The 22,538-nt window shown below is 43.1% G+C and overlaps 1 protein-coding gene across 1 annotated transcript in view; it reads left to right on the top strand.

The window, feature by feature from the left end:
- Nucleotides 1-22,097, top strand: part of LOC140724277 (alkaline phosphatase-like) — a 52,424-nt gene extending 30,327 nt beyond the window's left edge. The window contains exons 6-11 of the mRNA XM_073038741.1: nt 5,076-5,210; nt 5,309-5,378; nt 9,284-9,418; nt 10,071-10,262; nt 13,799-13,915; nt 21,166-22,097. Coding sequence (XP_072894842.1) covers nt 5,076-5,210; nt 5,309-5,378; nt 9,284-9,418; nt 10,071-10,262; nt 13,799-13,915; nt 21,166-21,440 — 924 coding nt within the window. The 3' untranslated portion in view covers nt 21,441-22,097. The remainder of the gene's footprint in view (nt 1-5,075; nt 5,211-5,308; nt 5,379-9,283; nt 9,419-10,070; nt 10,263-13,798; nt 13,916-21,165) is intronic.
- Nucleotides 22,098-22,538: the final 441 nt, after the last annotated feature.

Raw genomic sequence — 22,538 nt, 5'->3', positions numbered from 1 at the left:
CCCCCCACGTACAAGCAACAGCAAAGCAAAGACCCTTCCCCACCCCACCCACTTCCACAAAAAAGCATCAGCACCCTCCATCTACCAAGCAAGCAGCAGCAAGATCCCAAAAAAGGTCATGATCTGCAGTAGGTCAAAAACTAATCACTCACCCTACAGTTCAACATGTCACAGGCTCGCTCTCTCTCCCTAATAAAGGGGAAAAAAGGCGTTCCCTTCTCAGCAAGAGGGGAGACATAACAAACCAACTTGCTGATTTATGCTGTTAGAAGTCTATTGTGCCGCTTTTATTCCCTCACATTCTCCACTCAGAGAATCGGCAACACTATCTCCTCGACCAATGAGAGAGTGTGCAATTTGCCAAGTACAGCTGATCCACTGTCCCAATGTTCCACTTTCTCCCGCAGCTTTCAGTTGGAAGCTTAGAATCAGCCCATCCACAGGACCACAAAACCTCGGAACTCTGAAGCATGGTCATCTTCTAGACCACCTCCCAGGATATCGGAAAGCAGTAGGTCATGAGCCCCTGGGAGAGGGTCTCACCTCCGCAAAGAACCAAAGTCCAAGAGTAATTCCAGGTCAGGATCTTCAACTGAACCCTATCCACCCAGAAAAGGAAAAAGAGAGACGTAAAATACAGAGATTAAGCTGTATTTGTAGATGAACATGAAGGAGTCACCATTGAGTGCCAACCTGTGATCTACAGGTTCAAACAAAACTTTCATGAATAGAGCTGAATCATGGACCACCTATAGTAGACAACAAATGAAAGCCCTGGAACAATAACAACAAAGACCATTATGAAAGATTTTGGGGATCCGCTGGAAGGATGAACGCACTAACACAAGCGTGCTGGAGAAGGCCAACATGAACAGTATTTCCTCCATGATAAAGCAAAACAACTCGTGGCATTGGGATGCCTAGCTCACATCTCCCAAGACAGATCCTTTACTCTCTGTTGAAGGAAGGTCGGTGAGCCCCTGGAGGGCAAAGGAAACACTTCGAAGATGACATCAAAATCAGTCTGAAGAAATTCAGATTACATCTAAAAACTGGGAAGACATTTCACTCAACACATGCACCTGGAGGAAATCTGTTCAAGAGGGAGCTGTACTACATGACCTCCAAGAACAAGCAGCAGCTGCAAAAGGAGAGAATGAACAACCAAAAGACCCAACCGCTGACCACAGTCTCCACTTACTCGTGTCCACACTACACCAGAATATGTGGATCTCAGACTGACCTCTGCAGCCACCTGAGGACCCACAACTGGCAACCTCTCAAGAGAACATCTTACTCAAGTGATCGCACTACTACTTTGTATTTGAAAGACTGGCTCCTTTAGATCTTTACCCACTCATACTATACCTATTCCCTCATAGTTCCCACACCCCGCACTTCCCATTTCTACCTCCTACCCACAAACCTGCCTGTCCAGGTAGGCCCATTGTCTCAGCTTGCTCCTTCCCCACCGAACTCATTTCTGCATACCTTGACACTGTTCTATCCCCCCTTGTTCAATCTCTTCCCACCTATGTTTGTAACACTTCTCACGCTTTGAATTTTTTCAATAATTTTAAGTTCCCTGGCCCCCACCGCCTTATTCTCACCATGGACGTCCAGTCCCTATATACCTCCATCCCCCCACCCGGACGGTCTCAAAGCTCTCCGCTTCTTTTTGGATTCCAGACCTAACTAGTTCCCCTCTGCCACCACTCCCCTCTGTCTAGTGGAATTAGTTCTTACTTTCAATAATTTCTCCTTTGGCTCCTCCCACTTCCTCCAAACCAAAGGTGTAGCCATGGGCACCCGCATGGGTCCCAGTTATGCCTGCCTTTTTGTTGGCTTTGTGGAACAGTCCATGTTCCAAGCCTATTCGGGTATCCGTTCCCCTCTTTTCCTTCACTACATCGACGACTGCATTGGCGCTGCCTCCTGCACGCGTGCTGAGCTCGTCGACTTCATTAACTTTGCCTCCAACTTTCACCCTGCCCTCAAATTTACCTGGTCCATTTCCGACACCTCCCTCCCCTTTCTTGACCTTTCTGTCTCCATCTCTGGAGATGGCCTATCTATTGATATCTACTATAAGCCTACAGACTCACAGCTACCTGGACTATTCCTCTTCCCACCCTGTCTCTTGCAAAAATGCTATCCCTTTCTCACAATTCCTCCGTCACCGCCGCATCTGCTCTCAGAATGAGGCTTTTCATTCCAGGACGAAGTGATGTCTTCCTTTTTTAAACAAAGGGGCTTCCCTTCGTCCACCATCAACTCTGCTCTCAAACGCATCTCTCCCATTTCCTGCATATCTGCCCTCACCCCATCCACCCGCCACCCCACTTGGGATAGGGTTCCCCTTGTCCTCACTTACTACCCCACCAGCCTCCGGATCCAACGTATAATTCTCCGTAACTTTCGCCACCTCCAACGGGATCCCACTACCAAGTGCATCTTTCCCTCCCCCCCCCCCCCTTTCTGCTTTCCACAGGGATCGCTCCCTATGCGACTCCCTTGTCCATTCATCCCCCTCATCCCTTCCCACCGATCTCCCTCCTGGCATTTATCCTTGTTAGCAGAACAACTGCTACACCTGCCCTTACGCTTCCTCCCTCACCACCATTCAGGGCCCCAGACAGTCCTTCCAGGTGAGGCGACACTTCACCTGTGAGTCAGCTGGTGTGGTATACTGCCTCCAGTGCTCCCTGTGTGGCCTTTTATATATTGGTGAGACCCGCCGCAGACTGGGAGACCATTTCACTGAACACCTACGCTCTGTCCGCCAGAGAAAGCAGGATCTCCCAGTGGCCACACATTTTAATTCCATGTCCCATTCCCATTCTGATATGTCTATCCATGGCCCCCTCTACTGTCAGGATGAAGCCACACTCAGGTTGGAGGAACAACACCTTATATATAAGGCTGGGTAGCCTGCAACCTGATGGCATGAACATTGACTTCTCTAACTTCCGTTACTGCCCCTCCCCTTCTTACCCCATCCCTGACATATTTAGTTTTTCCCCCCCTCCTTTTTTTTCTCTCTCTTTCTGCCCATCACTCTGCCTGTTCTCCATCTCCCTCTGGTGCTCTCACCCGCTCCTTTCTTTCTCCCTAGGCTTCCTGTCCCATGATCCTTTCCCTTCTCCAGCTCTGTATCCCTTTTGCCAATCACCTTTCCATCTCTTAGCTTCATCCCACCCCCTCCGGTCTTCTCCCATCATTTCGCATTTCCCCCTCCCCCTCCTACTTTTAAATCTCTTACTATCTTTCCTTTCAGTTAGTCGTGACGAAGGGTCTCGGCCCGAAACATCGACAGTGTTTCTTCCTATAGATGCTGCCTGGCATGCTGTGTTCCACCAGCATTTTGTGTGTGTTGCTATACCTACTCCTTTTAGTTTTAGACTCCCTTACTCTGGGGAAAAAAGTAGTCTCTAACTTCCGATGCCCCTCATGATTTTATAAACCTCAATAAGATCATTCCTCAGCCTCCTTTGTTCCAGGGGAAAAAATTGCAGCTAATCCAGTCATGTCTTATAACTCAAACCTTCCAGTCCTGGCAAAATATCCTTACAATTTATTTCTGCACCTTCCGTAACTTAATCACATCCTTCCTGTAGTTTGAGAACCCTTTTTACCCTATCTATTTACTCAAATGTCAGCCTAAACAAATGATCATTTCAAAGTAGGATTTGAACCTGTGGCCATGAATTGAATTGAATTGACTTTATTTCTTACATCCTTCACATACGTGAGGTGTAAAAATCTTTATGTTACGTCTCCGTCTAAATGTGCAATGTGCAAATTGTAGTAATTTGTAATAAATAGTACGTACAACAGAACAGTCAATATAGCTTAGAAATATAATTGTGTCAGCATGAATTAAGCAGTCTGATGGCCTGGTGGAAGAAGCTGTCCCAGAGCCTGTTGGTCCTGGCTTTAATGCTGCGGTACCATTTCCCAGATGGTAGCAGCTGGAATAGTTTGTGGTTGGGGTGACTCAACCACAACCAATGATCCTTCGGGCCTCTTTTCACACCTGTCGCTGTAAATGCCCTGCATAGTGGGAAGTTCACAACTATACATGTGCTGGGCTGTCCGCACCACTCTCTGCAGAGTCCTGTGATTGAGGGAAGTACAGTTCCCATACCAGTCAGTGATGCAGTAGTCAGGATACTGTCAATTGTGCCCCTGTAGAAAGTCCTTAGGATCTGGGGACTCATGCCGAACTTCTTCAACCATCTGAGGTGAAAGAGGCGCTGTTGTGCTTTCACCACACAGCTGGTATGTACAGACCAAGTGAGGTCCTCAGTGATGTTTATACTGAGGAAGTTAAAGCTGTTCACCCTCTCAATCCCAAATCTATTGATGTCAATAGGGGCTAGTCTGTTTCTGTTCTTCCTGTAGTCCACAACCAGCTCCTTTCTTTTTGCAACATTGAGGGAGAGGTTGTTTTGACACAGGGTGATGACTTCTTCTCTGTAGGTTGCCTCATTATTATTTGAGATGAGGCCAATCAGTGTAGTGTCGTCAGCAAATTTAATTAGCAGATTGGAGCTGTGGGTGGCGACTCAGGGTATACAGAGAGTAAAGGAGGGGGCTTAGTACACTTCCCTGGGGGGCTCCTGTGTTGAGGGTCAGAGGGGCAGAGGTGAAGGAGCCCATCCTTACCACCTGCTGACGATCTGACAAAACTCCAAGATCCAGCTGCACAAGGCAGGGTGAGCTTCATGTCGGGCCTGGGGGGAATTATGGTGTTGAGTGCTGAACTGTAGTCCAAGCACAGCATTCTCACATAAGCATCATTCCTCTCCAGGTGTGTAAGGACGGTGTGTAGAGCTGTTGCTATTGCATCATCTGTCAATTGGTTGTGTCAGTAGGCGAATTGTAGGGGGCCCAGTGTGGGTGGTAGCGTGCTGCAGATGTAGTCCTTGACCAGCCTCTCAAAGCATTTGCTTATTATTGCTTTGAGGCCTTCTTGCCTTGAGGTGAAAATGGTCTATGAACATACCTCGTTTGTTGTATATGAGTATTATTTGGCTTTCCTGTTGAAAAGAACAATATATTTATTTTTTCAGGTCATACTTGGAGGAGGAAGAAAATACATGACACCAAAAGGAACCCTTGATCCTGAATATCCAAATGACCCAAATCAATATGGTGAACGGAATGATAATAAAATGTTGATTGACATGTGGCTTGAAGGCAAAAAAGTACTTCCTGATATTATTTTCTACTATTCACTCCATTGAATGTATTAGTCAATGTCTATGTTGATCATTCCTAAGTACTGCACTTTACTATCTTCCAGGATGCAAAGTATGTATGGAACAAAAGTCAGTTTGATGCTGTGGATGTGCAAAAGACCAAATATTTGATGGGTGAGTTGTCCCTTCAGACCATTCATTGTTAAGGCTATGAAGCATTACTTAGATTTTTGTTTTAGAGTTGATTCCTTCTTGACATAACCCAAAAGTAATTTTAAAAAATGCACTTTGAGAATGGTAACAGATTGACAGGTACTAATTAACTTCTGGTGAAGTTATGTCAAAGGAAGAAAGAAACATTTGTATTTATTTAATGTCTTTCACATCCCTTTCAGAACATGACAATGTTCTTTCCAACTAATGAACTATTTATGAAAGTCAGACTCAGTTAAGGGCAAGTTCCATTAGTGGGAAAAAAAATCACCACTGTTACACTAAATACATTTAGCCTAGACAAGCAGATTTCCCACATGATGAAGGGTCTTGGCCTGAAACACCGACTGTTTATTCTCCTCCACAGATGTCACCTGACCTGCTGGGTTCCTTTGGCATTTTGTGTGTGTTTCTCAAGATTTCCAGCCTCTGCAGAATCTTTTGTGTTTAAGATTTCCCAGCAATCTTGACCTCTTAAAGCAAGATCAATTAGAGGATTGTTTATTACTGTCACATGCACCGATGTACAGTGAATAGTTTGTCTTGCATACCATTCATATATAACACTCACAGAGAAATGGCAAGTAGATAATAAGGTGTGAGGTCATAATGAGGTGGGTTGTGAGACCAAGAGTTCATCATATCATTTATTCAATAATATAATAGTCCTTGCGCCTGGCTTGCAGGCTTTAGTATCATCTAACCAAAGGGAGGGGGAAGAGAGAATGTCCGGGGGGTGGTGGGTGGGGGAGAGAAGTGGTGCAATCTTTGATTCTGCTGGCTGTTTTACTGAGGCAGTGAGATATGTAGACAGAGTCTGTGGAGAGCATGTCTCTGATATGCTGAGCTGTGTCCTCAATTCTCTGTAGTTTCCTGCAGTCACCAGCAGAGCAATTGCCTTCCGGCAATGTGTCTGGAAAGGATGGTTTCGGTGAAGCATTGATAAGACCTGATGAAGGTTAAAGGGGACATATCAACTTCCTTTAACCTGAGGAAGTAAAGGCATTGGTGAGCTTTCTCAGCTGTAGTTGGACCAGGACTTGCTATTGGTGAAGTTCACTCCTGAAAATTTGAAGCTCTCAGCCTTTTCAGACTCAGCACCTTTGATGTAAAGAAGAGAACGTGCACCACTCGCACCTTCTTGAAGTCAACAACCAGGTCTTTTGTTTTGTTGACATTGTGAAAAGGTTCATTGTCGTGACACCGTGTCGCCAGGCTCTCTATCTCCTTCCTGTAGTCTGACTCATCTTTATCCAAGATGTGGCCCACTATCTCTCTGGCATGAGAGCAGAATATGGCCACTCATTTGTAAGTGTACAGGGAATAGAATAGGAGCTGAGGACTCAGTGTTGAGGATAACCATGAAGGAGGTGTTGATGCTTCCTTACTGATGTTGGACTGTCAGTCAGGAAGTTAAAGATCCAGTTGTAAAGGGATTTATTGAGTCCCAAGTCCAAGAGTTTGGAGATGAGTTTGCTTGGAATGAGAGAATTGAAGGCTGCAGTCAATAAGCACTAGTCTAACATAGTAGGGGTCTTTACTGGCTAGGTGCTCCAGAGTTGAGTGTGGGGCAGGGAGATGGCATCTACTGTAGCACACACAGAATGCTACAGGATCTCAGCAGGCTGGGCAGCATCTATGGAAAAAAGTACAGTCAACATTTCAGGCCAAAACCCTTCGGCAGGACTGGAATAAGAAAGCTGGGGAGTAGATTTAAAGGTGGGGAAGGGGAGAGAGAAACACCAGGCGATTGCTGAAACTTGGAGGGAGAAGAATGAAACAAAGAGTTAGGAAGTTGATTGCTGAAAGAAACAGAAGGTCATGGAAGAAGGAAGAAAGGGTGGGGGAGGAGCACCAGAGGGAAGAAATGGGTGGGCAAGGAGATAACATGAGAGAGCAACAGATGAAAATGATGAAGTAGGTGTGGGGGGGGGGTGGTGGAGGCATTATTGGAAGTTTCAGAAATCGATATTCATGCTATCAGGTTTGAGGTGAGCTAAACCAAATATAAGGTGTTGTTCCTCCAACCTAAGTATGGCCTTATCCTGACAGTGGAGGAGGCCATGGATGGACATATTGGAATGGGAACGGGAAGCAGAATTAAAATGAGTGGCCACTGGGAGATCCCACTTGTTTTGGTGGATGGAGCATAGATGCTCGGCAAAGCGGTCTCCCAATCTACGTTGGGTCTCGCCAATATACAGGAGGCCACATCGAGAGCACAGAACACCATATATGACCCCAACTGACTCGCAGGTGAAGTGTCGCGTCATCTGTGGCCCCAAACAGTCCTTCAAGTGAGGTTTCACTATAGACCCTGATGGCTGAGGGTAAAACTGACCTCACATAGTGTTCTTTGGGGCAGCACAGTTGGCTTAGCCTATACTAAAAATGCTCCTCTGTTCAGCCAATGTGGCATGCAGAGAGTGAGAAACATTGTCCAGAATTGCCAGGATTTTCCATAGGGTCCTTTGTTCTACTACAGCCTCCAATGTTGTCCAGTTTGACTCCTATAGCAGAGCCAGCATTTCTAATCAGTTTATTGAGCCTGCTGGCATCACGTGAATTCATGCCAATGCCCAGCACACCACTGCATAGAAGATTGTACTGGTGACAACAGACTGGTAGAACATGTATAGGAGAGGCCTCCATACTTCAAAGGACCACAGTCTCTTCAGGGAGTAGAGACAACTCTGGCCCTTCATGTACACAGCCTCTGTATTTGTGCTTTGCTCAAGTCTGTTATCCAGGTGCACCCTCAGGAACTTGTAGGACCTCACCACGTCCATGTCCTCACCATCAATGGTAACAGGGAGCAGTCCAGGCTTAATCTTCTTGAAGTCCATCACTATCTCCGTTGTCTTCTGATGTTGAGCTGCAGATGATTCAGCTTGCACTATTTGACAAAGTCCTCCACCAAGGCCCTGTATTCATCCTCCCATTCTCCCTTTATACTCCCAACTATTGCTGAATCATCAGAGAACTTATGCAGATGACATGACTCAGTGTTGTATCTAAAGTCCAAGGTATACAGGGTAAACAGGAAGGGAGCCAATACAGTCCCCTGAGGGGCCCCAGTGCTGCTTGTAGCCATGTCTGACACACAGCTCGGAGCTGCACAAACCGTGGTCTGCCAGTCAAGTGTTTGTGTAGTGAATTACACTTTGGTGAATTTTATTTCCAACAGCTGTGTTTGAGAGTTGAGAGACTGCTGAACTTCTCTTAAGAAAAGTTGAGATGCTATTGTTTCAGCACTTCTGGGAAATAAGAGAAAAATCAGAAAGCAGCAATTTCTCAGTTCAGAACTTTCTTAGAAATCCATTTATTACAAAAACATGCATATCTAGTGATATCAATTATTCATGCTTATTCAATCTGGTAATGCAATAAGTGACCGCAAATGTGCTAAGCTAGTAATAACACAATTTGAATATACTTTATACTTTATTGTCACCAAACAATTGATACTAGAGCGTACAATCATCACAGTGATATTTGCTTCTGCGCTTCGCGCTCCCTGAAGTACAAATTGAAATAAATATAATAAAAATTTAAATTATAAATCATAATTAGAAAATAGAAAAGTGAAAGTAAGGTAGTGCAAGTCAGATCCAGGTCAGGATCTGTTCAGCAGTCTTATCACAGTTGGAAAGAAGCTGTTCCCAAATCTGGTCGTATGAATCTTCAAGCTCCTGAACCTTCTCCCAGAGGGAAGTGGGACAAAAAGTGTGTTGGCTGGGTGGGTCTTGTCCTTGATTATCCTGGCAGCACTGCTCCGACAGCATGTGGTGTAAAGTGAGTCCAAGGATGGAATATTCAAGATTATTAAACAATGAGTAATCAACATAACTTACTTTGTTTTTAAGGTCTGTTTGAACCCAAGGATATGAAATTTGAGTTAAATCGAAATCCCACAATGGATCCATCTATTGTTGAAATGACTGAAAAAGCCATTAAAATTCTCAGTAAGAATCCAAAGGGATTTTTCCTTTTTGTTGAAGATAAGTATTTAAACCTTTGTTTTATTTGATAATAAGTTTAAAATTATGGCCTTGAATCACTCACCCAATGATTTTTCCACATTATGAAACTAATTTTTGAAAGACTAAATTCTAGTTGTTGAAATTCTGCTAACTAACCACTATTGATTTATATGTGTTTTGGGTAATGCAAGAAAGATTAGCATCATTGATGAGGGTATAAATGTAATTTTCCATTTTATTCTTCAAATTATCAGCCGTTTTTGTTGGGATTTGGAATACTATCCTATTATCACCATTGCAGCCCTGCATTTGAATTTACAAAGAGAAGATCATATCTGGATGTGAACAATAATATAACAATTTTTTCAGTAAATTTTCAATGTAATTTGAAGAGCTGATCATGACTAGCCAAGTGCCACATGTCATTTTCAGTAGTTCCCTGTTATGTAAATTTTCCTCAACATCGGCCATTTTACAAGTGTCCATGCCAGCTCAGATCTATTAGGTTGAATGTACAACTTCTGTGTTGTAAATTCTATGCAGTATCACAATTGTACTGGTTACCTAAAGTTCCCTTCTGAGCAGGGAGCTTACTCTCCATTTTGTCTGTCTGTAGTATCCAAATTTGCATGTTCATGTGCTTTCAACAAAATATTATGCTTCTTTTTAAGTGGGAGAATTGACCACGGACATCATGATGGAAAGGCAAAGCATGCCTTGAATGAAGCAGTAAAATTTGATGAAGCTATTGAAAAAGCTGGTACCTTGACCAAAGAATCTGATACCCTTACTGTTGTAACTGCAGATCATTCACATGTCTTTAGTTTTGGTGGAAAAACTCTTCGTGGCAATTCAATATTTGGTGAGTAACACTTTTGTTGCCTCAATGGAAAAGGAAAGACTGAACTGAACATAGATTAGTGAATCTTGTTGGATAAATCCCTTAACAGGCAGCTTCAAATATTTATCACGTTTAGATAAATTTAAGCTCCTGTTGCATGGAAATAGAAGTCCCTATTGCATGGGAAAATAGATCTGAAAATTCAGTTGACAAAAGAATTCAAATTTCCCTTGAAAATTCTATGAATGTTGTAATGTTGCATGAGAAATAATAATTCTAAAACATTACTAGCATATAACATATTTTGTGGGTTATGATAACTAATTTCTGACAAGAACAAAAAAACCATTGACAGAAAGATGTGAAATTTCCTCTGTGCACAAAATGTAACAAGATTCTACAATGACCTTTGGTAGGGTGTGTGTACAATCTTTCTACATAATGAGCAGGTGAGACCTGTTATAAATTGGGGGATCACCTCCGCTCCATCCGCCAAAAGCAGAACTTTCCTGTGGCCAAACATTTTAATTCTGATTCCCATTCCTGTTCCACATGTCAATCCATGGCCTCCTCTTGTGCCATGATGAGGCCACCATCTTGGGTGGAGGAGCAACGCCTTATATTCCATTTGGAAATCCTCAATCCTGATGGTATGAATATTGATTTCTCTTTCCAGTAAAAAAATACTCATTCCCCCTCCCTCTTCTTCTATTTCCCTCTCTAGCCTCTTACCTATTCTCACCTGTCCGTCACCTCCCCTTGGGTCCCCTCATCCTTCCCTTTCCCCTACGGTCCACTCCAGCCCTTTTACCTTTCCCACCTATCTGGATTCACCCATCACCTTCTAGCTATCCTTCTTCCCCTCCCCTCCCCACCTTTTTATTTTGGCGTCTTCCCCCTTCCTCTCTAGTCCTGAAAAAGGATCTCTGCCCAAAACGTCGACTGTTTATTCATTTCCATAGATCCTGCCTGACCTGCTGTGTACCTCCAGCATTTTGTGCGTGTTGCTTTGGACATTCTATACAAGTCCATTTTATAATTTTCTTAATGCTGTGCAAAACAAAACATTTTATCATCTTAACTATTATCTTCTGGTTTCTTCCCATCAATGATTTTGTTCTTAAAAATGGAGTCATGGGTTCAAACAGCACAAAAAAATGACTTTTCAGCCCACCATCTCTATGCCATACTATTTATCATTTTTCATTTACCAAATGTAGGAATTGAATTCAACTGGGTGTTATTTGAATAACGGAGCTTTTATTTCTTCTGTGTCAGTGAGCATTTTTATTCACTTACTTCACTTTCTCATATCAACATTCAGTTATTTAGAGATACGGCACAGAATAGGCCCTTCAAACCACGATTTCACCAGATCCTAATCACAGGGAAACTTACAATGACCAATTAACCAACTGACTGCTACGTCTTCGGACTGTGGGAGGAAACCCACACAAACTCCTTACAAAGGACGCAGAGATTGAACTCTGAATTCCGATGCCCTGAGCTGCAATATTAGCTCGCTTATCACTACGCTACCAAGCACCCAAGTAATTTTGTCAAGGGTTCTTTGGTGGTGATGGTTGGCATCCATCTTTCATTATTGTGATTATCATTATCACAAATCTGGACAGAAGGTATGGAGATCCTGAGATGCCCAGTCGTCAAATCCCCCTCTTGACTTCACCAGGGTGTACTCCAAAGGAAAGCTTATGAAGCAATACATTTGGCACCAGCTTGGCTGCAGGCGCTGCCGCGTGGATGTTCAATAATGTCCAGCTGCCTTAGGGGCTCCACTCTGGATTTGCTGTCTGGGTTCACTCCCGAAGCCTTTGTCTCTGGGGCTATTTACCCATAACTGGGGATCTGGCTCACGAGCACCAGGGCGTGTCCACAAACTTGTGGGCCTGTGTGCTATACGTGCAGGGGCCAGACCTCCTCCCTGTCCTCTGTAGTTCAGCCTGTGTCTGAAAGGAGTTCAATTTCCATGTGTCACCAGCGAGGAGGTACTACATGAGGCTTGCTGTTGGAGAAGCTATGTACTGGCAGAGAGAGACTTACACATTCAGCAAGACTGCTAGCCAGCAGTGGAAGCAGAAAGTGAGAGCGACAAGTACTACCCATTACACTACGACACTAGACGTATCACAACAACCAATTTGATTGTTGTATCAACCATATTGATTTTGACTAATCAATATCAGCCAACTCAAATAAACAGAAAAAAGTTTTATTGAACAAATTAAAAAGAAGATATACTTCTGCGCTGAAGATCTGGGCAGGAACATGCATTAGTTAGGATGGAAAGAGTTGGGTAATGGTTTTGACTGAAGGAAGTCTGAGACGGCACCATTTATTGAACTATTTAGCAGTGTGCAATTCTTTTTCTTTTTTCATAATGGTAGAATGATAGGGAGCTCTTTAGTGCAGGAAGAAAGTCCATGGCTGAATTATTATCAAGAGAGTGAATGTAAGCTAGAGGCAGTGGCCTTTTCACACTGTAGATTTTTTTTCAAGTTGATTCACCTTCATTAAAGCTTCCCAGTATGACCAAGCAATAGCTGATTAACTTTCATCAATGTTCTTCAGCAAAGAAGCAAGATTCTGAATGAGATAACTCTGTTTTACAAGGCCTGATCAAATTTACCTCTTAGATTGAAAATATCAATAAAAATAAATCAGTTCTTTTAGCCACATGAAAACTTCTGCTTTAGCTCACATAATTTTTTCATGCAATGGTATAACTGGTGAAAAGAAAAATTGATATAATCAGATTTAAAACTGGCATGGTAACTGTAAGGTAAGATTATATAATGGTATCTGATAAGACGGGAGTGTTGGAGCTATGTGTGAAGCTGAAGCAAAAGATCTTAGTTTAGTTAACAACTTTGTTTTAATTTATTCTTTTGACACTTAGGCTCTTATGACATTATCTGATGCTGATGGAATCAAATTAGTCCAAGATTAATATCTGGTTTAGATGCCCAAATTTTACTTTGGAAATTTAATAATTATTAATTTAATGAGTATATAAATTTTCAGATACATTTAGATTTGTTTTAGTCCTATTCCTTAAGTAGTTTTATCATTTATTTAGATATTCCTTGTAGATTATCACTGTTAACAGTTGCTATGATCATACACATACATGACCATTGAGCAATAGAAGGTTGGTCCATGAATGCTAAGGATCAAATTAATTTAAAAGGTCTATTTAATGTTCAAATGTGTGCACTATAGATTTTTGTAATTTAATAGATACAAGACAGAATTTAAAAAGCTGACTGCAAAGTAGAATGATGAAATCATAAATCTAGTTTTAGGATACTGAGAAAGATGTAAAGATTTGTTTTTCATTAGTCACTGTTATTCTTTTTTCAATAGTTTGACAGAACTCAAAATAAATATGAACCAAGGTGAAATTAAATATTTAAACTTGTTCGTTCAACAGTAATGCCTTTATATTTGATGCTATGTTGAACCAAAATATGGTGTTTGCAGACTGTGTAGGTAGCTGTTCACTAATAATATGTAAAAAATAATATTTTCAAATGCAGGATTGTCACCATACATTGCAAATGATAATAAGCCATATACAAGCATCTTGTATGGAAATGGACCCGGTTTTGCCATTGTAAATGGCTCACGACCAAACATAACATCTATTTCATATGGTAAGAAAGAGTTCAGTATCTCATGGGCATATTTAATAATCATGGTCCCTGAATAACCAGATTCACCTGGAATGTCTTGGTGGCAGTGAGTACACAGGTATTTTATTGACATATTTAAACAAAAAGGCAATTTTGGGGCAGAACTTTGTCTCCTATTAAAAATTGATAACACCTTTAATAGTTTTAGATATCAGAGACATTAAAATAAATTATCATAAGCTTTGATTTGAAAATGATAATTGAAACATATTAAAGGAATGAAAAAAATCACTTAACTTTCAGCTTTGCCTCCTTGGTCCTTGGTGTGATCATGTGCAGGATTCAAATGGTGATTACCCAGTGTAATATTATAAAACCTAACAAGACAAAGTTCTGCAACCAGACTCCAAATGCATTCCAATGAAGCGTAGTGATGATTGAGACAGTATATGTGTGAACATCTCTAGAGTTTGAAGATCATTTTGCTGTGAGATGGAACAACGACAATCTTACACAAATTTTACCATAACGTATTCTCTTCTGAAACACAATGCAAAATTTAGATTAGATTAAAAAGATTGATGCAATAGTCTTTGCTACCTGAGAACAGTGTCTGGTACAGTGATTTTGTATACTATAAGCAATTAATATATGTATGCGCATAGATCTTACTACTTATATTCTTGGGAAGATATAAGAGAGTGTTTTTCCTGTGTGAAAAGATATGGGTATTTGAAATTTTTGGATTTCATGAATCTTCAGCAAGTGGTGTGTGTGTGTGTAATTTTCGCAGTTTCTCAGAATAATGTCATGTGTACTGCACAGGTGTAATGAAAAACTTATTTGCAGCAGCATCACAGGCACATAGCATCATATATAACATCATGCTACCTTCTCGCTACCACCATCGAACAGCAAGTATTGAAGCCTCAGGTCCTATGTCACCAGGTTCAGGAATAGTTATTACATTCCAACTATCAGGCTCTTGAACTGGTATGGATAACTTCACTCAACACAACAATGAACTGATTCTACAACCTACAGACTCATTTTCATGGATTGTTTACAACTCAAGTTCTCAGATTTTATTTGCACAGTTTGTTTTCTTATGCATTTTGGTTCCTTGTCAGTCTTTAGGTATGGTTTTTCATAAATTCTATTGTACTTTCTGTCTGCAAGAAAATGAATCTCAAGTTAGTGTATGGTAAATGCACATACTTTGAAAATCAACTTTACTTTGACTATAGGCAGCATTCATAAGAAAAACATAAATTAAGCAAAAGCATCAAGTTCCATTTTGGTGCAAACTAATCATTGTAGTCAAAGTGTTGCTAAACTGTAGTGATTAGTGTTTTGCTGGTTGCTTCAGGAATCGAATGGTTGAAAGGAGGTAATTGTTCTTCATCCTGGTGATGTAGGATTTCAGGCTTCTATAGCAAGTAAATCTCAAAATGGTGCATGAATAGTCATTTGATCAAGGGAAAAGGAATGAGAAGAGGTAAGAGGGAAACTTGTATAAGAAAGAGAATAAAGTCAGAGATTGAATTAGGGAATGAAGTGGTGATGTAGGAAAGGTTAAGGAAAGTTGAGAGGGGAAGGTTATCTCAGGAAATGTAGAGGAGGCTTGACCCAAAAGCAGAGCGGTGGAGATGATTAGGTGGTGAGCAATAACTTAAATAATAAATTGCAAAATAAGAAGCCATGAGGGACCACAAAACAAGAGAGAACAGACACTGAACATGACGAGGCAACAAGATAACTGAAGGCTAGGAGCTGTTTGAGGTTGCCTGGTTTGATGGGAGAACAAGGACTGTGGATGAGAGCTGGGTTTAAATAGACAGCAGGTGATGAGTTGGAATTGAGTGGCAAACTGAGTGGATACTGGGAGGTGCCTGCCCGTAAAGACCTGACCTCCCCTCCCCTTTCCAGGGCTGGCAGCTGACAGCCCAGGATGATCTGGATGGGTCCGGTTGAACTCCCTGATGAGCGATGAATCCAAGATGAAACTGGACAGCCCCCAAGATCTCCCTTTCAGGCCATACCCTTCCCAGTCAGCCAGGTATTGCACATTCCATCCACGACAATGTTAATCCATCAACCAACGAAACACATATACTGGACCACCTTCCACCATCCTAGGTTTCAGAGGTATAAGCTCGGAGGGTTGATTAGTCCATGGACAACAGGCTTGGGGCAGGACACATGGAATGCAAGTGTAATCCTGAGGGATGGTGGCAGCTGGAGATGGTATGTGACTGGATTGATGTGATGAGTAATCATGAAGGGACCAATGAACTGGGGCAAGAGCTTGTGAGAGTTGATGCACAGGGACAGATCTCAGCTGGACAGCCAGACACAGTCCCCAGGCTGGAGTAGTTTGGCTGGGCACCACCAGTTGTTGGTTGACCCTCTGTGCCCTCTTCCAAGCATTCCAACAGTGGTGAACAAGGGCTCTGGCGGATAGGACCTCCAACTTTGGCTCCTCCATGGGGTGCCATGGAGATTGTGGGACAGCTTGGCCCAGAGCATACAGTTGTTCTGTGGAAGGGTTAGAGGCAGTGAAGCATCAGAAAAACCTCACTTGCTGACTGGTTCTTTCTGACTGGTTGTTGATCTGCGGATAATAGCCAGTGGACATACCCAGAGGTGCAGAGGAGGGAGCGGAAGGCTCGCCAGAAGTGGGAGATGAATGATGGGTCCCGGTCTGACACAATGTCCTGAGGGAAGCCATGGAGAAAACGACTTGTTGAAGAACCAGGTTTGCCATTTCGGTGACTGACGGACATTTGGGGAAGGCAATGCAGTGGGCCACCCTGGAGAAATGGTCCACCACAGACACGATCACCGTGGCCCCATTTGGAAGGTGGCAAACCCGTGATTAAATCTACGGTGATGTGGGCCCATGGGCATTGAAGGACTTTTAGGGACTGCGGGAGCCCAGAGCACTGCCAGCTGGAGGAATTAGACTGAGAACATTGAGAGCAGGCAGCGACTGACTGATGTACATCTGTGATCATGGTGGGCCTCCAGAACTGACATTACAGAAAATCCGCAGTCTGTAGTGTGCCTAGCTGGTTGGAGCGAGGTGAGGAGTGGCTCACTGGGGTGCCTCAGAGCGCATGCTGCCAACACATGCATACGGTTATCAAGTGTGTCAGCCGGAGCAAACTGGCAGATTTGGATCTCAAGGTCCCAGATGATCGGAGTGAGGATCTGAGAGGTTGGAAAGATGGGCTGAGGGCTGATCTCAGTTTCTGCTAGGTTGAACTATTGTTGACAGAGTATCTGTCTTGGTGTTCTTGGAGCCTGGTCAATAGGAGATGCTGAAGTTGAATTGCTTGAAGAGGAGGACCCAGCAAGCCAGACATGGGTTGAGTTGCAGGTCTGTTGAATGGATAGGAAGTTCTGGTGGTCAGTTCAGATTAGGAACAGCATGGTGTTTCCCATCAGCCAATGTCTCCATTCCTCCAAGGCCCATTTAACGGCGACTAGCTCCCTGTCTCCTACTCCATAATGATGCTGTGTGGAGTTGAAATTGCATGAGAAGGCACAAGGGTGTGTCATCCTGCCCAGTTCTCACTGGGAGAGGATGGCCCCAGCGCCAACTTTTGATGCATCCACCTCCATCACAAAAGGTCTGGTTTGGTGGGGTTCAGACAGCGGAGGATGTGAGCAATGGTGGGGAGCCTCTTGATCTCCTCACAAGCAAGGTGTGCGGCAACAGACCAGGTTATCCATGAGGTAGGTGACTTGGTGAGGGAGGTGAGTGGAGTGGCGATTTAGCTGTAGTTTCTGATGATACAGCAGTAGAAGTTGGAGAAAGACATGAAGCATTGAAGCTGTTTGAGGGAGCATGGTCAGAGCCACTCAACAATGACGCACACTTCCTCTGGATCAATGGATATGCCTTGGGGCGAAGGGATGTAACCCAGAAAGGAAATAACAGGGGTGTGGAAATAGCATTTCTCTAATCTGCAGTACAGTTGGTTTTTGAGGAGATGCTAAGGACTGAATGGCTGTGACAGACTTGGTCTTGGTTGACCTTGGAAAGGCTGAGGATGTCAATGTTTCGGGTCCAGACCCTTCGTCAGGACCTTCGTCAGTGCTTCTCCTTATAGATGCTGCCTGGCCTGCTGTGTTCCACCAGCATTTTGTGTGTGTTGTTTGAATTTCCAGCATCTGCAGATTTCCTGGTGTTTGCACCAAGTATTCATAGTGGCCAGTGGATATTATAAATGCCTTCTTCCACTCATCACCTAGCGAATGCAAGTCAGGTTCTATGCGCTCCACAGACCCAGTTTGCTGAAGATCTGGGCACAATGGAGTGTTTCAAATGTGCTATCCATCAAGAGGAGAAGGTAGTGGTTCTTAAAAGTGATTTTGTTGAGTCCATGGTAATCAATACAGGGGCAAAAATTGTACAAGGCATTGGTAAGGCCAAATTTGGAATATTGTGTACAGTTCTGGTCACCGAATTATAGGAAAGATATCAATAAATTAGAGAGAGTGCAGAGACGATTTACTAGGATGTTACCTGGGTTTCAGCACTTAAGTTACAGAGAAAGGTTGAACAAGTTAGGTCTCTATTCATTGGAGCGTAGAAGGTTGAGGGGGGATTTGATCGAGGTATTTAAAATGTTGAGAGGGATAGATAGAGTTGACGTGAATAGGCTGTTTCCATTGAGAGTAGGGGAGATTCAAACGAGAGGACATGATTTGAGAGTTAGGGGGCAAAAGTTTAAGGGAAACACGAGGGGGTATTTCTTTACTCAGAGAGTGATAGCTGTGTGGAATGAGCTTCCTGTAGAAGTAGTAGAGGCCAGTTCAGTTGTGTCATTTAAGGTAAAATTGGATAGGTATATGGACAGGAAAGGAGTGGAGGGTTATGGGCTGAGTGCGGGTAGGTGGGACTAGGTGAGATTAAGAGTTCGGCATGGACTAGGAGGGCCGGAATGGCCTGTTTCCGTGCTGTGATTGTTATATGGTTATATGGTTAAAAACCACCCTTGGCAACCCCATCATCTACCTTTCTTCCTGCAACGGCTGGCAGTGGGATAGTCAAATGAAGCCATGCTGTAGAGCTTCATCAATGTAGTCATTCAGGGCTTGAGTCTCAGGAAGACAGACGACCTCGGGAAACTGTGATGCCCGTGTGGAGGTTAATCACGCCATTGTGTGATCTGAGAGGCAGCAGGTTTCTGGCTTCCCTTTTACTGACGGTAATGGCTTAAGTCGTGGTATTCCTGTGGGAGTTTGATGAGGTCAATGCGGATTTACTGGCTGAGGTTGCAGGCAGGTGGGTTCCAACTCAGCAATGCACTGGATGACCAGGCAAAGTGAGAATCGTGAGTGGAGAGCCAGAGGAGTGTTGCGTGGGTCAACGAGGAAGAACTGTATGGACATGCATTGCTCTCCTATGCCCATGTGCACACACTGACCATCCCAGACCCCAAGGGATGTCCACCAATAGTTGTGATGCAGAAAAGGTGAGAATTATGCTTGGCGGGGGTACAAGCTGCACACAGAGAGTCCGTTCCCTGCTGCACCAGAATCCACCAGAGCCTCCTGTGTGTGTAGAGCTGTCGGTGTGGAGGAGGACACAGAGAGTGAGTCGAGATGTGGTGCTAGAATGAGGGGCTGGAGAGAACTTGCCAGATAGAAGGCTCTTCCTCTCTACCTGGAGGCATCTGTTTCTCAGACACAGTGGGCATTTGATGCTTTGGTGGCCGCAGTAAGCACACAAGCTGTTTCTCCACTGTCATTTACACTTTTGGGGGCTGGGGGAGCTCTCTCTAAATCCATCAGTTCTGGAGGCATTGGTGAGGAAGGTCCTGCAGCCTGAACTAGCTCTGAGAACGGAACTGGGTGTCTGGCTGGTGATTTGGAGGGCCATTCCATAAGACACCTATCACTATGGAGAGCAGAGTGATTAGGCTTTCAAGGGCAGAGCACATCTCCCAGGTTAACAGCTCCTCTTTCAGATGCTCCGAGAGGCTGTGATGATAAAGGGCCAAAAGTGCTTCTGCACTCTACCACGAGGGCCCTGAATTCAACTGTGTAATCCAGCACCAAGCCTTGACATGGACGAAGAATCTGACCTGTTGCCTCCCTTCCACTTCCCAGATGGTGCATCTCATATCTGTTGCAAAGTGTCCCAGTTACCTGCAGCCCAGATTAAAGCTCGCTCGCTCAAGAGTGAGATGACAAAGGCAATTTTGGTTTAGTCTGTAAAATACAGAGATAGCTGGAGCTCAAAGTGCAAGGTACACAAGGGCAGGGAGTTATGGCAGCATTGGGGTTGGGGATTTGTTGAAGTGTTTAGGCACCAGAACCTGCGGCTCTGAGGAAGGAGGTTCCCTGGTGTGGGGTTGCTTTATCGATATGGAGAGTTGGTAAAGAGTGGTGAGCAGATGGTCAGTGGTTTCCTGCTGCTACTGGATCGTCTGCTCATATTGATGGATTATTTCCTTTGGGCAAACATACTTTGCTGGGTCAATCGATGGTTCACCCATCCTGTCAGGAAATGTAGAGGAGACTTGACCCAAATGCAGAGCAGCAGAGATGATTCAGCAGTGAGCAATAACTTTAATAATAAATTGCAAATTGACAAGCCACAAAACAGGAGAGAACCAATACTGAATACAACAGAGCAATACAACAATACTGAATACCTGAAGGCTAGAAGCAACTCATGGAGGCTGGCTGGTTCAATGGGTGAACAAGGACTGTGGCTGAGAGCTGGGTTTAAATAGGCTGCAGGTGACTCCTGCTAGCTGGGTGGAAACTGGGAAGTGCAAGCCTGACAGGTTATATGGGAAGGAACGAGTGCTAAATAAAGGAAGGATGGGGATGATGTCTACCATATTTTGCCTTGAAAATCACAGGACAGTGATGATTCACAAATTTAAAAGCCCAGCAAGTTTCTAATTGATTCCAATGGGATACAATATTTTTGTGTGGCCAGTCCAACTATGTTTCAGTGAACAGAAACAGAAGCAGGAATAGGCCATTTGGCCTTTCATGACCATTCCACTGTCTATGGCTGATCGTTTCCCTCGTTATATGTATGAGTACTGTTCATCTAATGTTAATCTTGTTTAACGGTGCAATTAACTCAATTGATTTTATTTACAAATTACATGATTGTGTCTAATATTTTCATTACCCATTAACCCTAAAACCTTCATGAAATGTAATCATTTAAAAACCAAAAGTATCCAATATTGAATGTATTGTTGTTATAATAAGATAAAATATCCTCTCTTTTGCAGAAAACAAGGATTACTTGCAACAAGCTGCAGTTCCACTGGATTCAGAAACCCATGGCGGAGAAGATGTGGCCATTTTTGCCAAAGGTCCCATGGCATATCTATTTCATAAAACACACGAGGAGAATTACATTGCTCATGTGATTGCCTATGCTTCTTGCATCGAACCATATACAGACTGCCCGTCAAACAATGGTGGATCCTCACTCCAGCCTATTAAGTCTCTCAGTATTTTGATCCTGATACCTTTTTTAACTCAAATATTGATTAATCTTTAATGCATACTTATTAATGCTATGCATGTGAGTCATTTTAAAATATGATGATTGATACCAGATCGAGTCAACTGCTTTCTCTTGTTGCCTATTTAGCTAATGAATACTTTATTATGTGATTACATTTAGAATATTGTATTTGTATAATGTTTTAACTTCGAAGTACTTTACAAAATGAAAATACTGATTATATTCTCCTTGGCTTCCAGTTTAAATATATTTAATATCCTATATCTGGTATTTTATTCCAGCATTTGGTGCAGATTTTTAAACATGAATAGTTGAATAATGGTATCTGAACTGGATTTTCTGAATTGAGAGGATATTGGTTGGATAAGGGACTAACAGAACAATTCTTCCACAGAATAACATTAAGAACACTTTAATAAAATAAAACAAAACTGTTGATTATACCTTCTGGACCATATAAAAACTGGTTGTTGTTTTTATTTGGAGTTGTATAGGTCCTAAGTTTCCTCAAGTCAACCAAATGCTTGAGGTACCGTAGCTGCGTGTTTGTATGTTGTTATCTTTTTCTAACATAGAGATTATGTTCAGAATCATCTTTTATTATTACTGACAAATCTCATGAAAATTGTTTTGTAGTAGCAGTACAGTGTAAGACATAAAAATGTAAATAAATTGTGCAAAAGAGGAAAAAAAGGCAATGTTTGTGGACTCGTGGATCATTCAGAAATCTGATGATGGAGGAGAATAAGTTGTTCCTGAGATGCTGAGTCTGTGTCTTCAGGCTCATATGTCTCCTTCCCTAAGGTAGTAATGAGAAGAGGGCACGTCCCGGGTGGTGAAGGTCCTTAATGATGGAGTCCGCTACTTTGAAGCACTGCATTTTGAACGTGTCCTCAATGGTGGCAAAGTTTGTTCCTGTGACGGAGCTGACTGAGTTTACACCCCTCTGCAGTGCATTTGATCATATGTATTGGAGCCTTCATACCAAGCAATGAGGTGGTGGTTGTCGATCGTGTCCAATGCAGGGCGGTTTTTACAGTGGAAGAGCCATTGCACCGGGGGCAGTTCCACTTTTTCAAGCTTGAAAGTCTGGGTCCAGTGGTACGAACAAGCGTCACGCACTGGGGTCTT

This window comes from Hemitrygon akajei, chromosome 3 (genome assembly GCF_048418815.1).
Source record: "Hemitrygon akajei chromosome 3, sHemAka1.3, whole genome shotgun sequence".
Lineage (NCBI taxonomy): Eukaryota > Metazoa > Chordata > Chondrichthyes > Myliobatiformes > Dasyatidae > Hemitrygon > Hemitrygon akajei.
The sequence above is the reverse complement of the archived record's forward strand: the minus strand, read 5'-3'. Positions and strand labels throughout refer to the sequence as shown.